Source organism: Hoplias malabaricus, chromosome X2 (genome assembly GCF_029633855.1).
Source record: "Hoplias malabaricus isolate fHopMal1 chromosome X2, fHopMal1.hap1, whole genome shotgun sequence".
In the NCBI taxonomy this organism is placed as follows: Eukaryota; Metazoa; Chordata; class Actinopteri; order Characiformes; family Erythrinidae; genus Hoplias; species Hoplias malabaricus.
Genome location: NC_089819.1, coordinates 21,013,825 through 21,032,501, shown reverse-complemented (window position 1 = coordinate 21,032,501; position 18,677 = coordinate 21,013,825). Strand labels below are relative to the sequence as shown.

General features: G+C 40.2%; 1 protein-coding gene across 1 annotated transcript; it reads left to right on the top strand.

Moving 5' to 3' along the window:
* The first annotated feature begins 182 nt into the window (after window positions 1-182).
* Window positions 183-17,826, top strand: LOC136677364 (transcription factor TFIIIB component B'' homolog). Its single transcript, XM_066654889.1, has 28 exons — window positions 183-320; window positions 1,332-1,574; window positions 4,282-4,864; window positions 5,055-5,161; window positions 5,304-5,360; window positions 5,717-5,833; window positions 6,776-6,909; window positions 7,976-8,070; window positions 8,194-8,248; window positions 8,387-8,515; window positions 8,641-8,892; window positions 10,036-10,248; window positions 10,507-10,686; window positions 11,453-11,525; window positions 11,628-11,808; window positions 11,904-11,977; window positions 12,411-12,699; window positions 13,890-13,926; window positions 14,011-14,309; window positions 14,509-14,560; window positions 15,365-15,451; window positions 15,549-16,329; window positions 16,518-16,666; window positions 16,763-16,975; window positions 17,073-17,205; window positions 17,322-17,379; window positions 17,501-17,540; window positions 17,648-17,826. The coding sequence occupies exons 2-28, from the start codon at window positions 1,333-1,335 to the stop codon at window positions 17,824-17,826; spliced, it is 4,809 nt and encodes a 1,602-aa protein (XP_066510986.1). The 5' UTR covers window positions 183-320; window position 1,332.
* Window positions 17,827-18,677: the final 851 nt, after the last annotated feature.

Below are 18,677 nucleotides of genomic sequence, written 5' to 3'. Positions count from 1 at the left end.
ACTCGAAGAGCTCTTTTCACATGTGTCAGCAAAATCGCTGCTATCACACATGGTAAAGGGGTGTTGATATCAGCGGACTCACGTGGTAAATCAGCCCTCACTGAGTCACTGCAACTGCGGATGGCAAATGTAGTTTTTGGTGAGGTAACTTAGACGAGTTTTAAGCGCTATAAGACTACATTTCCCATAATGCCCCTCGTCGAGGGGGTCCGGCGTGGTTTCTCTCAGAGTAGCCGGTGTGTCTGAATGAGAGAGAGAGAGAGAGGAGAAATGTAACTGCGGGGGTTATTTTCTGGTATTCTAGCGTTGACAGCGCTGAAGTGAGTTGATACGTTTTCTCATTGTCCTTCCCTCAGTGTTACCTTGGTGTTTAGTTTATTTCGGTATTTGTGCTAGAAGCCGGGAGATGATACAGTTTGGTTTGGTGGAGACTAGCTGTTTTGTCTTTTATAGCAGTTAAAAGACATGCTTTAAGCTGGTAGCTCCCTATGTTGGTGCTAACTGCCGCTTTTCCTCATCGTTAAATTCTCTCCCGGTTAATTCTGACCGTCTGTGTTGCTAAAACCTTACCCCACAATGTCTCGGGGATCATGAGGTTTCAGACCCACGTGCAACTAATGGAATAGTCCTTAAAGTAACCAAACCATTATTATTATCTTTTTTTTTAATTATACTTAAGTGCTGCAGTTGCATTAGTGCAGGTACTTTACAGTTGGTCATGGAGTTTTCTAGAAAATAGAGGCAGGTACAGAGTAGTCTGTAAAAATTAATTCCTCCTCTGAAATGCTTCATCCTGATCAGGGTCATGTTGAGTCTGCAATCTTCACAGAATCACAAGCACGGTGTCAATCCATCACTCGGATTTTACACTTGGGCTTTACACACTGTCATTCACACACAGACAATTCTGTACAGCCAACCCATCTACCAACATGTGTTATTAGATTTTGAGAGCAAACCCATGCAGACACAGGGAGAACACTATCGCAGTCACAAAAACTAACGTATTTGTATATATTTGCAGCCTTTTCTCTCTGAAGTAGTTACTCTTATATCCATATAATGCATTCTTTGTATACCTTTTTTTATTTCTTTTATTCTTTCTAAACATGAAAAATGAATACCGTTGTTCTGACACAGATTGAAAAAATGATTCTGGACTTAATATATTTTGACCCTGACCCTGAAAACAATTATGATGATAATATAGTTTGACATACATATACTTCTCTTTTATTAATGCCTCTCTGATGTGGTAAAGTTATTGTACTGGTAAATGGTGTATATCCTATGAACATCCTGCATTTTATTATTTTTATTTTTTTTCTCAGGATGATTCGAAGATCAAGAATCAGTGTCAAACCTAACATCAGGCCTGGAGGCCGAAGTGACCCGGCTGGAGAACAACCCTCAAAGACCCCCGAAGATGCAGACAACTCTCAGCCCACAGTCACAGCTGGAGAACTGGTCAAACCCTTTCCCTCTCCCCAGAGGAAGACACTAGTGGAAGAGTCTGCTGAAAGAAGTGCTGAAAACTCACTTAATTCACCTTTAGAAAGTTCTTCAGCTGATCTGTGAGTTATTACTGTCTGGTGATGGCTGTGGTGTTTGCATCGGTTTTAAGTGGGGATGTGCCATAGGAAACGGGAATTGTCGATCTATTGATGTCCAGGATTTTTTAAAGGACATATCTGCTAATTCCATTACTGACCCTATGTCAATACAGTGTAATTTATAACAATATGAAATAGGGCTGGGCGATAATATCTCGATGCCTAAAATAAATGGCAATATATGATACAATATTATGAAAACCATAACTAAATATTTGATTTTAACCTTTTAATATTGAGTATCTGATACTGAGTCCCAATCTGATACTTAGATTTGCCTATAGTACTGTTACACAGTGCACACTTCAAGTAAACTCAGCCCAGTGTATCTACTTGACACTGAATATCTCACATTAAGGAATGAACTGCCTGCATCCAAGCTGCTGTTTATCTTTTTATGACAAAGTAAACAAATGGTGTCTTCACAAACTGTTCATATATGTAGTTTAATATTATTCATTCATTCATTATCTGTAACCACTTATCCAGGTTGCGGTGGGTCCAGAGCCTAACTGGGATCATTGGGCGCAAGGCAGGAACACTAACCTGTTTCCCAGCTCCGCTACAAAAACAACAAACCCCTGTAGGTGGGACTGTGACTCCATTGGCTGCAGCACTAAGTGATGGACAGCTGATTGGCTAAATAAAATGAGACCAATGAGAAGCGCATTCTCAGTTTGGGAGCCGTGGAGTATCTGCCCCTCCCTGCGGTGAGGAAGAGCAGTGTGTCTCAAACAAGTCATGGTTTTAACAGCATGGTCTTAACATGGAATTAAAGGTTCACCTCTGGTTTCATTTTTACCCGTTGTTGACTTACTAACAGTTATCAGAGAGCTAGACCTAATTGAGCGAGATAAATGTGCTGAGAAATGCTCCAGCGGCATACACAAACAATGGCAGGCCAGCGTGGTGTGGGTGAGAGGAAAGACAGAGAACTGAATGGGACATTAAAAATAAATAAATACTATGTGGGCGGCACGGTGGCGCAGCAGGTAGTCGCAGTCACACAGCTCCAGGGACCTGGAGGTTGTGGGTTCGATTCCTGCTCCGGGTGACTGTCTGTGAGGAGTTGATGTGTTCTCCCCGTGTCCACATGGGTTTCCTCCGGGTGCTCCGGTTTCCTCCCACACTCCAAAAAAACACGTTGGTAGGTGGATTGGCGACTCAAAAGTGTCCGTAGGTGTGAGAGTGTGAGGGAATTTGTGTGTGTGTGTTGCCCTGTGAAGGACTGGCGCCCCCTCCAGGGTGTATTCCTGCCTTGCGCCTAATGATTCCAGGTAGGCTCTGGACCCACGGCGACCCTGAACCGGATAAGGGTTACAGATAATGAATGAATGAATGAATAAATACTATGGAATGTATAGATTATTTGCGATATGTCCCCCAGCTTTAGCTTGAGAAGCTAGCGCTTACGTCACATTATTGCGATATGGCAAAAATCTTATCAAATTAAAAAACTGAAGGTTCTTTGGGTGACTGGATGACAATTAGGCCAGTTTAACACCTGTGCTTCGCGCTGTCTGCTTAGGCTGGGATGACCTGTTAATGTCAGGTGTGAACAGGACACATGTTTAACAAAACACTTATTACGGCTGAGAACTTTTGCGTTATCACCATGATCAAAGTGCTGAAATCCATCAGGTTTTCAATTATTCATTACTCACTTTTTCATTCATTAATTTTCTGTAACTGCTTCACTTAATTCTGTGTCATGGTGGGTTCAAAACCTACCCAGAGTCACTGAGAACAAGGCAGCTAACCCATCAAATGACATCACACACTCACCCAGGCACTCACACATTCACAAAGAGCACCATTGTGAATAAAGTATAATCTTATTTACACAAATTACTCTTAAACAAATACATTCATTCATTATCTGTGACCCTTATCCAGTTCAGGGTCGCGGTGGGTCCAGAGCCTACCTGGAATCATTGGGCGCAAGGCAGGAATACACCCTGGAGGGGGCGCCAGTCCTTCACAGGGCAACACAGACATACACATATGTATGTATATGTATGCACATACACACAGGAGGGTGGTGTGTTCTCTCTGTGTCCGTGTGGGTTTCCTCCGGGTGCTCCGGTTTCCTCCTTCGGTCCAAAAACACACGTTGGTAGGTGGATTGGCAACTCAAAAGTGTCCATAGGTGTGAGTGAATGTGTGTGTCTCCCTGTGAAGGACTGGTGCACCCTCTAGGGTGTGTTACTGCTTTGCATCCAGTGGTTCCGTGTAGGCTCCAGACCCTCCGTGGTTCTGAACTTGATAAGCGGTTGCAGATAACGAATGAATGAATTTACTATGTCCATACAATCAAGGAGCACATCTGGAAACCAACTTTGTTTTTCACACTAGAACGCAACTACTACTTTTTAGGGAAAAAAAAAACAACTTTAAGTTTTACTGTATTTATACTTTTATATTTGTGGTAATATTTTTACAAGCACCACATAAGTGCCTACGACTTTGGCACAGTACTGTATATGAATGTCTTATCTGTAAAAGACGTAGGTAAATTACTGATTTTAATTCCCATTTCCACTTAGTGGCAATAGATTACATACAAAGCTCAAAGCATCGAATACCTCTTGGCTGATAGAAGTCTTGCATCACTTGCCACACTGGAGAAATACTGTGGACAATTTTCTGTGCTTTGCATTTGATGTAGAAATAATGGAGCACCCTCTAGTGGCACCACCACCTTGGCTGCAGTTCCACTTAGAAGGATGAGGATCACAGCAACTCCAAAGCTTGTCCGACCGAAAGCCACTTCTGCAACTCAACCTTCCACAAGAATTCGTCAAACCGTACCATCACCATTACCTAAAGAGATTGCTGTACAAAATACAACATCTGTCTCGGGTAACTCTGACCATGTGTCTGAATCGAGCACATCAGGCACCACAGCTCCCACCGAAGAAGCCAAACAGCCTTCCCCAACACATACGCCATCTTCCCCATGTGTTCCTTCAATCTCTGGCCCTGTGAAGCCCCCAGTTCATGAGTCAACAGAGGACTCTCCACCATCCCCACAGCCTGGACAAGTGCCCCAACAGCCACCACATGAGCCAGAACCCCAAAAATATCCTACGTCCAAATTAGCCATGCCTTCGGTCTGTGTGAAACTGTCCAGAGTCGATGAGCCAGGGGCTCTTGAGAAGGAGGGCGGAACATCCTCAGACAAGGAGAAAATCCTGAGGGCCCTCAAACTTAAAGAACTGATGAAAATTGAGCGGAGGAGAGATATTCAGGTGAAATGAGCTCCTGAGATCTTTTTTTTATTCCAGTTGTTGTTGTTGATGTCGTGAAACTAATTTCTGACCCTATATTCTGAGCAAAATAATTCTATTGTACCAAAACTGTTTATATAGCAAACATAATTAGATTTGGTGCATTTGGAATATTCAAAGCTTTTACTTTATTTTTCATGTAATGCGTCAGAGCCAGAAGAAATTTGTCAGAAGAAAGCCAGAAGACCTTTCTGTGGACCGTAGTAAGATGACAATGAGGGACCTCATATACTATCTACCAAATACCAGTCCCATGAGGTTTGTGTTAATCTGGTTTTCTTCTACCAGCTTGGAAAAATGTGGAGTGTATGTGAATGTGTTAATCTTTGAAATTCAGACTTCAGTCAGTCAGCAGTCACTAATCAGTAATCACTAATCAGACAATCCATGAATTTTGCAGGGGTTCCACCGTTGGTGAAGGGAACCAAGAAGAGGCAGATGTTCCACCATCACCCAAGTATGCATTTTGGTTTAAATCATTTTCATTAGCAGAGCGCAATGCAGCAGAGCTTTTCTCTTGTGCTCTTGTGTGTGATCTGTTGATTTGTAAATGTAATATGTAATTCTATAGTTGTTCTATATAAAGTGGGTCCAGATTGGGTCTACGTAATGTCCACTACAGTTGATTCAGATATTTGCGTTCACACATAAAGGTTCTCCAGATAATCCCAAGAAAAGTTCTGGTTTACCATGCCTATCTGAACGGGTCTTTAGATGTTTCTCTATTAGACAAGAACCACCTTTCATTCAGTTTGTGAAATGTATTCATAAACTTGAGACAAATTCCTTGAGAGCTGATTGAGTTGTTTCCAGGCAGCCAGAGAAGACACCAGACTGGGAGGAGGATGAAGAAGAGCATGAGGATGAAGAGGTGTTGGTGCCGAAGGTCAGAGTAGCAGAAGATGGCTCCATTATTCTGGATGAAGAAAGGTACTTCTGATATGCTACAAGTCACAACTTCAGTAGACTATGCAAAAGTGACGATGGGCCAAAAATGTCTTTTCTGAGTTTCCAACTGTCGCAAACTGTCCTTATATGAGGAGTATACAGTGGCTTGGGCCACTGAGATGGACACATAATGCATTTCCCCATGAACGTCCGGTGTAGCTCCAAATATAGCTAGACTGACTGGTTATGTTTGTATGGAGCTGCAATCCTAAGTTTACTGCAAGTGAAACTGTATGGCACAATGTTACCTATAAAATTGGATTAAAGTAACAGCAGAATAAACACAATTCTAATCTGTGAAGTTAAATTTCCACTCAAGCAGCCTTGTAACCTCAAACAGTCTTTTAAAACTAAGCATGTTTTAAATGCGGCACGGTGGCTTGGTGGTTAGCATGTTCGCCTCCCAGCGCTGGGATCTTGGGTTCAAGTCCCAAGTCCCATCTGGGTGGAGTTTCCATGTTCTCCCCGTGTCTGCGTGGGTTTCCTCCGGGGGCTCCGGTTTCCTCCCACAGTCCAAAAAAAAAAACATGGAGGGTAGGTGAATTGGCTTCTGTAATAACTGTCCTGGTGTGTGAGTGAATGAGTGTGAATGTGTGTGCCCAGATATGGATTGGCGCTCTGTCCTGGGTGAAATCCTAGTGCCCGACGCAGTCCTCCAGGTGGACGGTCGTTTCTGGTTGAGAGTACGCTGTGCGCGTTTGGCTGCCGCTTCTCGCCAGTGTGTGTGTGTGAATTGAGCGTTCTGAGCAGTGTAGATTGTAAAGCGTCCTTGGGTGTCTAGAAAGGCGCTATATAAGTGTAAAGATAATAATAATAATAATAATAATGTTTAACATTAAAATAAAAGGGTAATTATATCATTTGTATTTTTGGCCAAACCTTTGCCTTATGGAAGAGATTCTAACCCATTTTGCATGTATTAAGTTTGACAGTGCGAGTTCAAAAGTCGTCTAACACCAAAGTGGTTGAAAACTCGAATCCTCTTTTTGAGCGAGGCTCTACTACGACATATTCAAGTTTCAGAAAACTTCCACATGTGAAAACCTGGTCAATTAGAGGTAAGATACAATATCTAGCTTTCCGTAGTGTATCTTGACTTGATTGTGTTATTTCAGTTTATTTGCTCTGAGCAGATGTAGTGAATATTTTTTTTTTATGTATTTCCTTGACATTTAAATATTTTTACACATGATTTAGCATTAATAGAGTGCCTCAGAAGGAATAAAAACTTTTTACAATCAACTAGATTTGGAGATTCTGTTTTAACAGCAGCAATAAGCACTATAAGCCCTTTTAGCTTTAGCCATAATGTTACTTACAAAAATGTACACTGTATTGCCAAACGTATTCACTCACCCGGCCAAATAATTGAATTCAGGTATTCCAATCACTTCCATGGCCACAGTTGTACAAAACCAAGCACATAGGCATGCAGACTGCTTCTACAAACATTTGTGAAAGAATGAGTTGCTCTTAGGAGCTCAGTGAATTCCATTAAATGATGGAGTGTGTTCAGCAGATGCTGAGGCGCATAGTGCACAGAGGTTACCAACTTTCTACAAAGTCGATTGCTACATATTTCCAAACTTCATGTGGCTTTCGGATTAGCTCAAACAGTGCATAGGGAGCTTCATAGAATTTCATGCTCCCACCTTTTTGTGACTGTGCACCAGCGCACAAAGCAAGGTCCATAAAAACGTGGAAGAGCAAGTTTGGTGTTGAAGAACTGACTGGTTTGCACAGAGTACTGACTTCAACCCGATAGAACACATGGGATGAATTAGAGCAGAGATGGCGAGTCGGGCCTTCTCATCCAACATCAGTGTCTCACACACATGCTTCTATAAGAATGGTCTAAATTAATGTAAAGATAGTCCTAAACCTTGTGGAAAGCCTTCTCAGAAGAGTTAAAGCTGTTATGTCGGCCCACCCTTTGCAGCCATCATATTAAACCCAATGGATTAAGAATGGGATGTCACTGAAGTTCATATGTATGCTAAGACAGACGACTGAATACTTTTGGCAGTATAGTGCCAAACAGCAAAGGCTCCTATAGTGTTTAGATTTGGTCAGAATTTTTTCTTTTTATCTCTGAATTATTAAAGATAATTGAATGTGTTTCAGAGACAGACATGTTCTTCCTGGCCATCAGCATGGTGGGCACAGATTTCTCTCTCATTGGTCAACTTTTACCTCACCGCAGCCGAGCTGAGATTAAGGTACTTGCTTTTTTTTTTTTTTTTCTGCGATTACTGTTTTTTTTCTGCAATTTGTACTTGAAAATGTTTTCATAAAACATATTGGCCTGACTTGTGTGTCTGGTTGTGTGTTGATGATTGCAGAACAAATTTAAAAAGGAGGAGAAACAAAACGGATGGAGAATTGACAAAGCGTTCCGTAAGTATTTTGTGTCTTTTTAGATGTTGGTGTTCTGTCTCAATTGCAGAATTGTTTAAGAAGGCAAGGAATATTGAATGATTTAATTAAAAAAATCCAAGCTTTGGCAGATTTCCTAATTTTTCTTCTCTCATAAAGAAAACAAGAGACCATACGACAGGGAGTTCTTCAGTTATCTGCTGGAGAAGATTTTGGCTAAAGATAAAAAAAAAGGAAAGTCTGTCAGACTGGTCATGACAAAACCCAGAAAACATGGGAAAACCAAAGGTAACATAGATTTCCAATAAATATGTGCAATACTGAAAATACTGAGTCAGGTTCAAAGAGCAGTAGACCTGAAAAGTTACTGGAATTACGTGAAGTCCTGTTTAACATGTCTGGTCTTTCATCAGATAAGAAATCACAGGAGTACGAAGAGGAATGTCTCAGTGACTATGGTGGTGATGAAGACTTGGAGGATGGGGATTATATTGATGTAGAAAAGGAGAATGAATGTCTTCCCCACATGAACAAAGCAGATAACTATGTTCCTGCTAAAAAGAAGCGCAAAAGAAAAAGTGATGATCACAAGGACGAGGGGGACTTGAGTGAGGAACAAGGCAAGAGAAAAAAGAAGACTAAACGGACCAGGAGAACCAAAAATGGTGCATATGTTACGTCAAAAGTAGTGGTCTGTAGACCATGGTAGTTTACACATTTTGAGTAAACATAACCTAAATATTTTTTTTAATATATTTTGTCTCAAAAGACTGTATAGCAAATGCAAATTATTTATAACGTCATAACTACATGTACACATTGTGTTAGACACATCTTTACAAAACGTATTGAGCCATATTTTATAGAATATTTTAGAACAGCAATGAGTCCAATTTGTTTTCTGTGCAACAAGAATATCTATATTCATATTCAGGGTATCGGAATATCTATATAAAAACCTATATATATATATATATATATATATATATATATATATATATATATATATATATATACAGACCTTTGCACATTTTAGAGCTGATGTGTGTTTAAACATGTTGTGATAATTAGACTACAGCAGACTTCATAGGGATTTTTTTGGATATTATTTCAGTTATTATCAAATATAAATCATACCCAGTAAACATTTAGCCATTGATTCAACGTTGAAATAACGTAATGACTGCCGTCTAATCAATGTTCTCTTAAGGTTGAAAATGAAAGTTGAAAAGACGTCCAAACACAGACATTGAAAAGAAGACTATTAGACGTATTTTGGACGTTATTCAAGTTATTAATTGGTCCCGAAATAAATTACTTGTATAAAACGCATTAGTCACCACTTAATTAACTTATTAAGATGGATTTTGGACGTCCATCGACGCTTAAAATATGTTCTTGACGAACAGACTACTTTTAGACCTATTTTGAACGTCCAGGGACGTTCCTTGTTTACTGGGTAATTTCTGCTCTTTCCATTGTGACATTTATTTATGAAGGATTTTGAGTGTGTGCGTTGTGTATTACTTTTTTGTAATATATCAGTGTCTGTACTAGCCAAACCAGAACTTAAATGGAGCAGTGTGTACTTTCAGTCTGGAAAGAGGGAACCAACCTACAAATGTAACCACACTGCCTTGTGCACATGCCTAGAAATAAAGTAAACATCTATTAGATTCAGGAATCTTTATACTTTACTTTATGACCTTGTAGTCTCCTCGGACAAGCACATTGGTCAACACTTAACGCTGTCCCTGTTTAAAAATGTTTGTGTGTCATCAATTCAAAGCTGTTTGTTGTCTTTTCAGACGTACAGTCTCCTGAGGGTGATGCAGAAGGAGAAAGTGGCCTTTTAAATACAAACAGAGACCCTGTGAATGTTGATCAGGAGCAAGAGATGTATTCAAGTAAATCTGCTCCACAAAAGAAATGTAAACGCTCAAAAAAGGCTGAAGAAGAGCCGCAGGATGAAGCATCAGTAGAAGGAAGCAAATGCAAACGACGCAAGAAGTCCCTCAAAGGTGGTGGCACACTTTTGACTTCAGCTGACATTTACTGACGTCTAACATTCACTGCCTCATTAACATTTGCTGACATTTAGCATTTACTGCCTAATTAAAGTTTCCTGACACAGCTTCGACTCAAGTTAAATTACCTTTACAGAGAGTGTCTAGATGTAGAGCGCAGATTAATTTATGCTGTCTGGTTCTGATATGAAACCAGGAGAGACATGGAGTTTGTCTTGTTTTTCTTAATTATATTTGGTTTGAAATCCACAGGTAGCAATAATAGCAATAAGCCTAAAGATTCCATTGGTGCTGATGAAGGGAAGAACGGTGTGGATGAGGATGGCGGTTTCGATACAAAGCGTAGGCGCTCTCCGAAGGGAGATCTGAAAGAAGACACACAAGCTAATGAGAAAAAGAGAAAAAAACAAGCAAAAGCAAAATCAAAGAAAGGTAATATAGTTTTCTCCACCATTATTAATCTTTCTGTAAATCACCCCCCAATCTCACAGCATGGCTATGTCTGAGACCGAAGGTAGCAATCTCAGTCTTGATGTCTCAGAAGCCTTAGAAGGCAGTATTATAATTAAGATACTTATAACTGAGTCATATTAATGCGGTTTTAAAGAGTAGAAATATTTCAACACATTACCAGGACACCAGATAATTGCCAAAATAATTACAACCTTGAAGATTGGAGCAGAAAGCAGGCAGCTTTCATACATTTCAGACACGACTCTGAGCATTCATCCCTCAGAAAGCTACCTTAGTAAACAGCATTCTGCTCTTTTCAGACACAGCCTATGACACCAGCCTCTGGAAGGTTGGGGTGAGCATGTAGTCCGAGTAACATGAGGCCAACCCACTTCTTGTTTTCAAATGGCTGCCAATAGGGTGCTACTAAGAGCTTTGAATGCAAACTGACCAGATCTGTCACATCAGCTGGCAGACGAACATGCTAGGTATTATCATGAGCAGAGTGATAGGTGGAGAAGGGAGGCCATCGTACACATCCAAGAGACTGAGGTAAACTGTACCCTCTAAGGCTACTGGCTTTGGATATGTAGAGGGATCACCAAGGATTTCACTCACAATCTCTTGACACTCACTTGTGGCTTAGGAGCCTAATTGTTTTTCTAAAGCTTTTTGTGACTGCTGCTAAAAACTACAATTGTATTAAAACGAGACCTTTCAGGTTATTATGGGGTTTTATTTTCAGTCACAGCAGAAGATCAGGGAACTGCCGAGAATGGAGAACCTTCAGTAACTGTAGAAGCTGAAGAAGTGAATAAGTAATTGAAAGTTCTTTTCCTCCACAGCTCATTTACACACTCATTCATGTTCTTGTCATTTTAACAAACATCCTGTTTTGTTTTTGGTCTGCGGTTGGATAGGATAGACTCTCCTGTCCCACTTGAAGTGATGGATAATGTTCCAAAAAGGTCTGCCAAAAGACCTAAAAAAACAGCTCCTAATCTGGCAGCAAGGAGACGTAAGAAGCCTGCAGAAGCAGAGATGACTGCAGGAGAGGTTCAGGAGAGCCAATGTGAGAATAACAGCGAAGGCACACAGGAGGTGTGTATCAGTGAGGTCAAAGACAATCTCAAATGGCTTCTTGTCTGGTTTAGGAATGGATTGTGTCTTTTAACAGTGCACTTCATTTCTTATAGGGAGAGGTCAATTATTTGAAGGCTGAACAACTCCAGAAACGGGCAGTAGTTGTACTGGAAAGAACTCCTCCAAGGTATATTTCTGCTAATTTTTTTTAAACATGCCCTAACCCCACTTATTTATTTGTAACATTTTTTTATAGATGTAGAAATGTTACAGATTTAAATTTTAAATTTGACCTACCAAAGAAGCTCTGTGACAGGAGTTTAACCCTTTGTCCTTGAAGCTGTCAGCATAAGAGCCATTTGTCAAATGAGATTAGTTGTAAATCTAAATAGTTCTAAAGCTTAATACCCTTCAACAGGGTACAAATAAATGTGACAATGATTTAATCACATTTTGTAATTCTTTGCTTGTAATTACTTAATTATTTTAGAAGAAATAAAATATGGAGGGACACCTGCGTACAACTGTAGCTATATTTCAGTGGCAGAGTGGTCTGTTCTGTTTATGTATTCGTTTGTTTATGCTTGCCTGTTCTTATCCTGAACATTGTTATATTTCAGGGTCCAAAACCAAAGTAATGAGTCTGAGGCCCCCGTGACTCTCCCTGCTTCTCCAGTGGTCAGTGAGAGTTCTTCTGACCAGAAAAGGAGGAAGCAGAGAGCAGAACGAGCCAAGCGCAGTCTGACCACTGTTAACAAGAAAGGGAAGGGAAAAGTAAGGCTGGACCAGGAGGGGACTGAGCCTGATCCAGGAGCCACAGCAAATCAAAGTCCAACAGCCCTGCTCAAGCAAATGGTTGTACAGGAATCTCAGGACTCAGAAGCTGAAGCTGAAAGCTCCATAGAAGATGTGAGAAATCAAGCTATCTATGCTTTATTACAGCAATTGGTTGGCAAAAAATGTCATTTTTATTCAGTGAAAACATGTTAAATGTTTAAAGATTGCTACAAGGCTAACATTATTGGAGGCTAAAAATGGAAGCTAATGCCCCAACAACCAGCCTTCTGAACAAATGCATGGGAAATTAATCACAGACTTGCTCCAGACAATGTTTTTCATCAATTGGCTTCCACTTTAAGCGATAACAGGGAGTCATACAGGACCAGGCGTCAAGATGCTAGACAAAGCACTGCAGCTCAGCCTAGGAATAGAAATAATCTTATGCTCTGCAACTAATGCTTTGCAATAATAAGGAATCCTTAAATGATCAGACTTGACTTATGTGTCAATGGAGTATAAATACAGGACGATAAACAGGCACAATCTTCTGTGGTCAGAGAGTTATCTGGCAACAAAACCAGAGAGAGGTTTGGCATAGACACAAAAATGTCGATGTGGAAAAGTACCTCGCCCTCACTGTAAAGTACAGTGGTGGATCCGTGTTGTTGTGGGGCTGTTTCTCTTCCTAAGGGTCACATCTGTTTAAGTTCATATTGTTACAGTCAATAGCAGCATATATTTAATCAAATCCCAACTGACTCAAGCTGGAGAGATTAAATTGGGGCTTCCTGCAGGGCTAAATAGAAGGGTCCAAATACATGGACCTTAGAATCCTGTGAGATTAGGTATAGAGGACTGATTTCAGATCCCATTCGTTTTCCAGTCTCATTACGCTTAATAGGAGCTGATATCTTTGCAAAGAGTGGTTGTTCAAAGTTGATGAACAGTTGCGGCACACTCAGATCTGAGATAAATTTTTAAAACATATTTTTAGTAGTTCAATATGAAGTGGATAAGAAATATAGAATATTTTTACAGTTAGTTTTGCTTTGCTCTGGTCAGGACTGCTGGTATTTGTAGAGAGCTATTGTGTCAGAATCCACAAAATTATGATATGAGGCACATTTGTGAAGTTTTTAGCATGTTGACCTGTTTTTACAATTAAATGTCCTTGTGAATTTTTAGCCTTATTTTCCTGTGTAAGAACTGGGGGTAGGGTAAATGTGTGTGACACTCAACTCTTTTGGTTAACCCTATTTTTCTTGAACATTAGAACTGTCTCAGATTCAAAACATTTGGGGTTTTTTTCTCCTCTTTAGAACCTGATTGACTATTCATGCCTTCAGCATTTAGAGAGTAAGTCCTTCCTGGTGTTATCAATTATGTCTTTGTGGGTACCCATGCTCTATCCCTGAAATAACATTACATTCACTCACGTAGGTCAGATGTTCCAGAGAAAGCCAATGGTGGTGTTATCTCGTGAAGAAGTGCACATGATCCTCAATGATCAGGACCGAACTAGTGAAGATGATCCATCAGTGAGTCCACTGGATTTATCACTGAACACAGAGCTATCCTTTCAGCTGCAGTGTAGCAACCTCATGGAGGAGAACAGTGAAGCAGTTGAGGTGGAATCTGTGGTGGAAGAGCTTGGAGACATATCTCAGCAGATGTCTTCATCTAGTGTTGCACTTGAGAAATGCTGTAAAGACATGGAATTAACTACTGAGCCTGGGTTGGTGAGTGGAGAGATTTCAGCCATTGTGCTATAAAGGGGTAATCAAGGGAAGCAGGACTTTTTAGATGTGAAGCACCTTGTGGAACTGGATCATAAATCACTTGTATGCTCATGTACATGCTCAGTAATTACATAAGTAACGTTAGAAACTGTTCTATGTTGGCATCAATGACACTGTTAATTTTACATCACCTTTTTAGGGTCAGTCTGATATGCCAACTCCAAGAAACATGTCTGGTTTAAGTTCAGAAGGTAAGATGTAAGGTTTATCTGCATGGATTGTGTGTGGGGGTACGCATTTGTTAACAATGTTGGGATGTTTGAAAAGGGGACATATTCTACCACTTTTCCACAAGTGTACACAGTTTTTATGTTATAAGGACACATCTGTGATATGCATTAGTCAACAAAATACCTCAAGGATCAAACAACTCAGAAGTCTGAACAGTCCTGTTCACAACAACTGGTTTCAGCACCTATTCCTTTAAATGAGAATGAGCCACAGCTCAGTTAAACGCAAGAGCCCAGGAGTGAGGAAAAAGGAGCAGAAGCTTTGGTTTTTAGCCTTTTTTGCTCTGTTCTCTCTATTTTTCCCTCTCCATTCTCATTTTTTTCCATATTTATTCAGTACTCATATTTCTCTGCAGTGGTTATGCTTGTTTTGCTCACTAAAACCTCATTTTGGCACTCTTGTGTAAACATGGGCCCAGTGCTTTGATTGGAGAGACTCGGGTGAGGAGGTAGAACATTTCTGAAATGTCTGAACCCTATGTAAGGATGCAGCACAATATCAGAACATCTCATTTTGTCTTGGGCAGCACACAGTAAAGTTGACTGGGTTGGATTATTTCAGAGTTTGGGGGTTAGAAGGCTCCAGAACACCAAATTAATATTGTAATAATTCATAATATGACCTCTTAAAAATGAAATTGGCTAATCTTCTTCACTCTGTGCACTAGTTATAAAGATATGAAAGAGTCTGCATCGGATACCAACAGTTTGATAGCAACTTGTACCACTAAATACAATTATTATTTTTCAATTATCACCATGCAGTTAGCAGTCATTCTGCAGCAGACAAGTTAGCAACTTCATCTCCCTTAAAGAGTCCTGAACACCTGGTGAATCCCAATATAGATAAAGGTAAGAACATGTTTTTGTTCATTTTTGACTTCTAAATGACTTCTAAAATGCAGTAGTAAAATGAAACCTGACTTTCTCACACATTAAACAACTGCAGCAAAGGACCCTGAAGCTTCTCAACCTCAGGTAGTTCTGGACACAGTTGATTCTGAGGGTGATGTGCCTGTGACCAATAAAACATTAAGTGGCTCATTCCCTGAATTTGTGATCCATGACGCTTTTTTGGCATCATCCACAACCGTTGTGGAGCCTAAGGCAGATTTCTTACTGACTCCAGAAATCCAAGATGGCTCCCAAGAGTCTATTTCTGCTTCCACTGAAGTCTTCGTAAAGTCACAGGAATCTGTAGTGATGACACCAGAAATACAAGGGTCTGTGTTGAAAACGCTGGAAAGTAAAGATGAGCCACAGAGACCAGAAGAGGGGTCACCGGGCTCAGTGATGGCTTCCGCAGAAATTAAGGAGGGGTCACAGGGGTCTGTAGAGGGTGTAATGGAATTAAAAGCAGGTTCACAGAGCTCTGTATCGTCAGCAACAGAAATTAAAGCAGATAACTCTACACTGGCAGTGCCTGAAATTAAGGAGAAATCACCAGGGCCTATGTCGATAAGCCTGGAAATACAGGAGAAACCAGTGGAGCCCATAGTGCCTGAGCCGGTAATTATAGAGGATTCTCAGGAAGAGGACTTGCTTCAGTCTCTTCCTACAGCTTCTGAAATCGTGAAGGAATCGGATTGTGTAGTGGTGACACCAGAAATCAAACCGGGATCCCAAGAGTCTATTTTGGACAAGCAAGAGACATTAGATAGGTCTATGGAGGATGCACCAGTGAAGGAGGACAGTACTCAGCAAGTAACAGAGGAGGCTCTTACACCCAGGTATGCCATCATGTGTTGTCAAACAACTATTTTATTCCAGACAGTTTATTTTTGTTTATGTAGAAGCTGTGTTTAGAACAGTAAAATATAATGCCATTCAAATTGTAAAGATTTAATTTAATACTTTTGAAAGCCCCAAAGTAATAACAATAAATATGTTGCCAGAATATATTTTTTTCTGTTATTAGCAGCTCCACGTTAGCTCCTAGTATCTCAGTCCCTTCTGAACATGGTTGCGTCATGAAGAGGAGAAGCAGATTCCCAAGGTCTAAACCTAACCTCAGATTGGCATCCAAAATCACACACATTTCTCTACAGAAAAAAGACACAGAACACAGTAAGATCTAAGCTCTACTGTAAACATGAGAATCATTCAGTGAATATGTGAAGCACAAACTTGTGTTGGACGTGTATGTTTTGTCTTGATATTTAGTTTCCTCTGAGAAGATCTTACCTCAGAGCCCTGGTAAGAACCAGCGCAGTGACTCTGAAGATGCAAACAAGGAGAGGCTTTCCAACGAGGAGGAGAAACCCAAGTCTTGTGCAGTGGATATAGGACCTGAACCAGCAAATCAGTCCATCGTTCCAGGCTTTACTTCAAGAACTGAAGTCCCTAAAAGCCACAGTGGAAGTAAAACAATCAGTGGTGAGTGAGAGCCCTGTGGTAAGCTATACTGTATGTTCCACAAATGTGTTTTTTTTTTTTTTTTTTTTTTTTTTAAACTACATCTATTTATTCATAGATCCACTTCTTTGTGGAGGATCTTCTGCAGTTTTGGAGCAGGAGAACATCTCTACAGCAGCTCTGAAAGCAGCCAGTTCTGAAGAGCCACAGCTGGTTACTGGGCAATTGGATGAAGTTTGTCACATGGATTCGTATGTACTCAAGATCAATTTGTAGACTTCATTGCTGAAAATTTAAAAATGCAAATGACAGTGATAATATTTCAGAGTGTAGAAGATTTGAAACTCTTTTTTCCACGTCCCCAAAGACTACCATTAGGAGCATCTGTATTTGAAGACCTTCAAACGGTGGACACTTCATATAGTGTAAGTCGTGCTTTACCAACACAGACTGCAGAGGGAAAAGTAACAAAGTAGACAGGTAACTTTGTGCAAGTGGATTATATGAAGTGTGCAGCATGACCGACTGCTGGTTTTATATTGATAGGAATTATATGCTCCTGCAAAGATCATCCAGCCAGCTGAAGGTGAGCTTAATTATGCACCCCAAAATTAGTAGGTAGCTGGTTTGTTTGTGTGTTTTTAATAACTCTTTTTCTTCCTTTTCTCTCCCTGTGCAACTGTCTTCACAAAGATGTCAGTGGTGATGAGGAACCCACCGTCATTTTGACTCTGTATGAGATTCCTGTTACTGAAGCGTACTCAGCCTCCGCCAGTAATATCTCAGTGATGACATCACAGCTGCTGCTTACAGACCAGCCTTCTATATCTTCTCCTTCAGTGTCTCACAGGTGCTTTACTCCATGGTCCTAGTTAAGACTTGCATTGTTTCCTGTAAGGATGCGCAGTGATATCAGATTCATATCAGGATGGACAGATAATACTTCACAATTTTTCAGGCAGATGTTACAATTTATTTCACTCCAGAAGAGGACAATGTTTAGGCTAATCAGTCTGCATTTAATTAATGTTAGGCTTTCTAAAAGCCACATTATTGTTATTATTATTACATTTAAATAGATTTATAGTTTATATTAAATAGTTACAACATGCAGTTATGTTGTAACTCTGTTCTGTTTTCTGACATCATCTTTAATTTTGATAATCACATTGTACAACTTTATCTGACTCATGACTGTCTTTTCGGTGTGTTCTCCCTGTATCCGTGTGGGTTTCCTCCCACGGTCCAAAAACACACGTTGGTAGGTGGATTGGCGACTCTAAAGTATCCGTTAGTGTGAGTGAATGTGTGAGTGTGTGTCAAAATGTGAAGGACTAGTGTCCCCTCCAGGGTGTATTCCTGCCTTGCGCCCAATGATTCCAGGAAGGCTCTAGACCCACCACGACCCCGAACTGGATAAGGGTTACAGATAATGAATGAATGAATGATTATATATATATATTTTTTTTTTGAAAGCTGTGTATGGTACACTGAAAGAGTTTTATTCAAATATACCACAACTTTTACAGAGAATTGAATGTTTTCCTATCCATTGTAATAATGTAAACACACCTCCTGAATGTAATGTTTTTACCAAGCATTTAGGTGTAGGTGAAAGATTCTGGATATTGATCATTGCTCCTTGAATTTCCTATTAGTGCATAATACAGCCATGTGCTCAATAATTTGACACAGTGTTTTTTTGCTTTTTGCTTTTGATCTT

What these genes read in the sequence shown, in the direction of transcription:
- LOC136677364 (XM_066654889.1), top strand. Translation starts at nt 1,333, where the DNA reads ATGATTCGAAGATCAAGAATCAGTGTCAAACCTAACATCAGGCCTGGA. An exon ending in GACCAGGAGAACCAAAAATG is followed by an intron (nt 8,893 to 10,035) that starts GTGCATATGTTA and finishes TTGTCTTTTCAG; the next exon opens with ACGTACAGTCTCCTGAGGGT. An exon ending in GAAGCTGAAGAAGTGAATAA is followed by an intron (nt 11,526 to 11,627) that starts GTAATTGAAAGT and finishes GCGGTTGGATAG; the next exon opens with GATAGACTCTCCTGTCCCAC.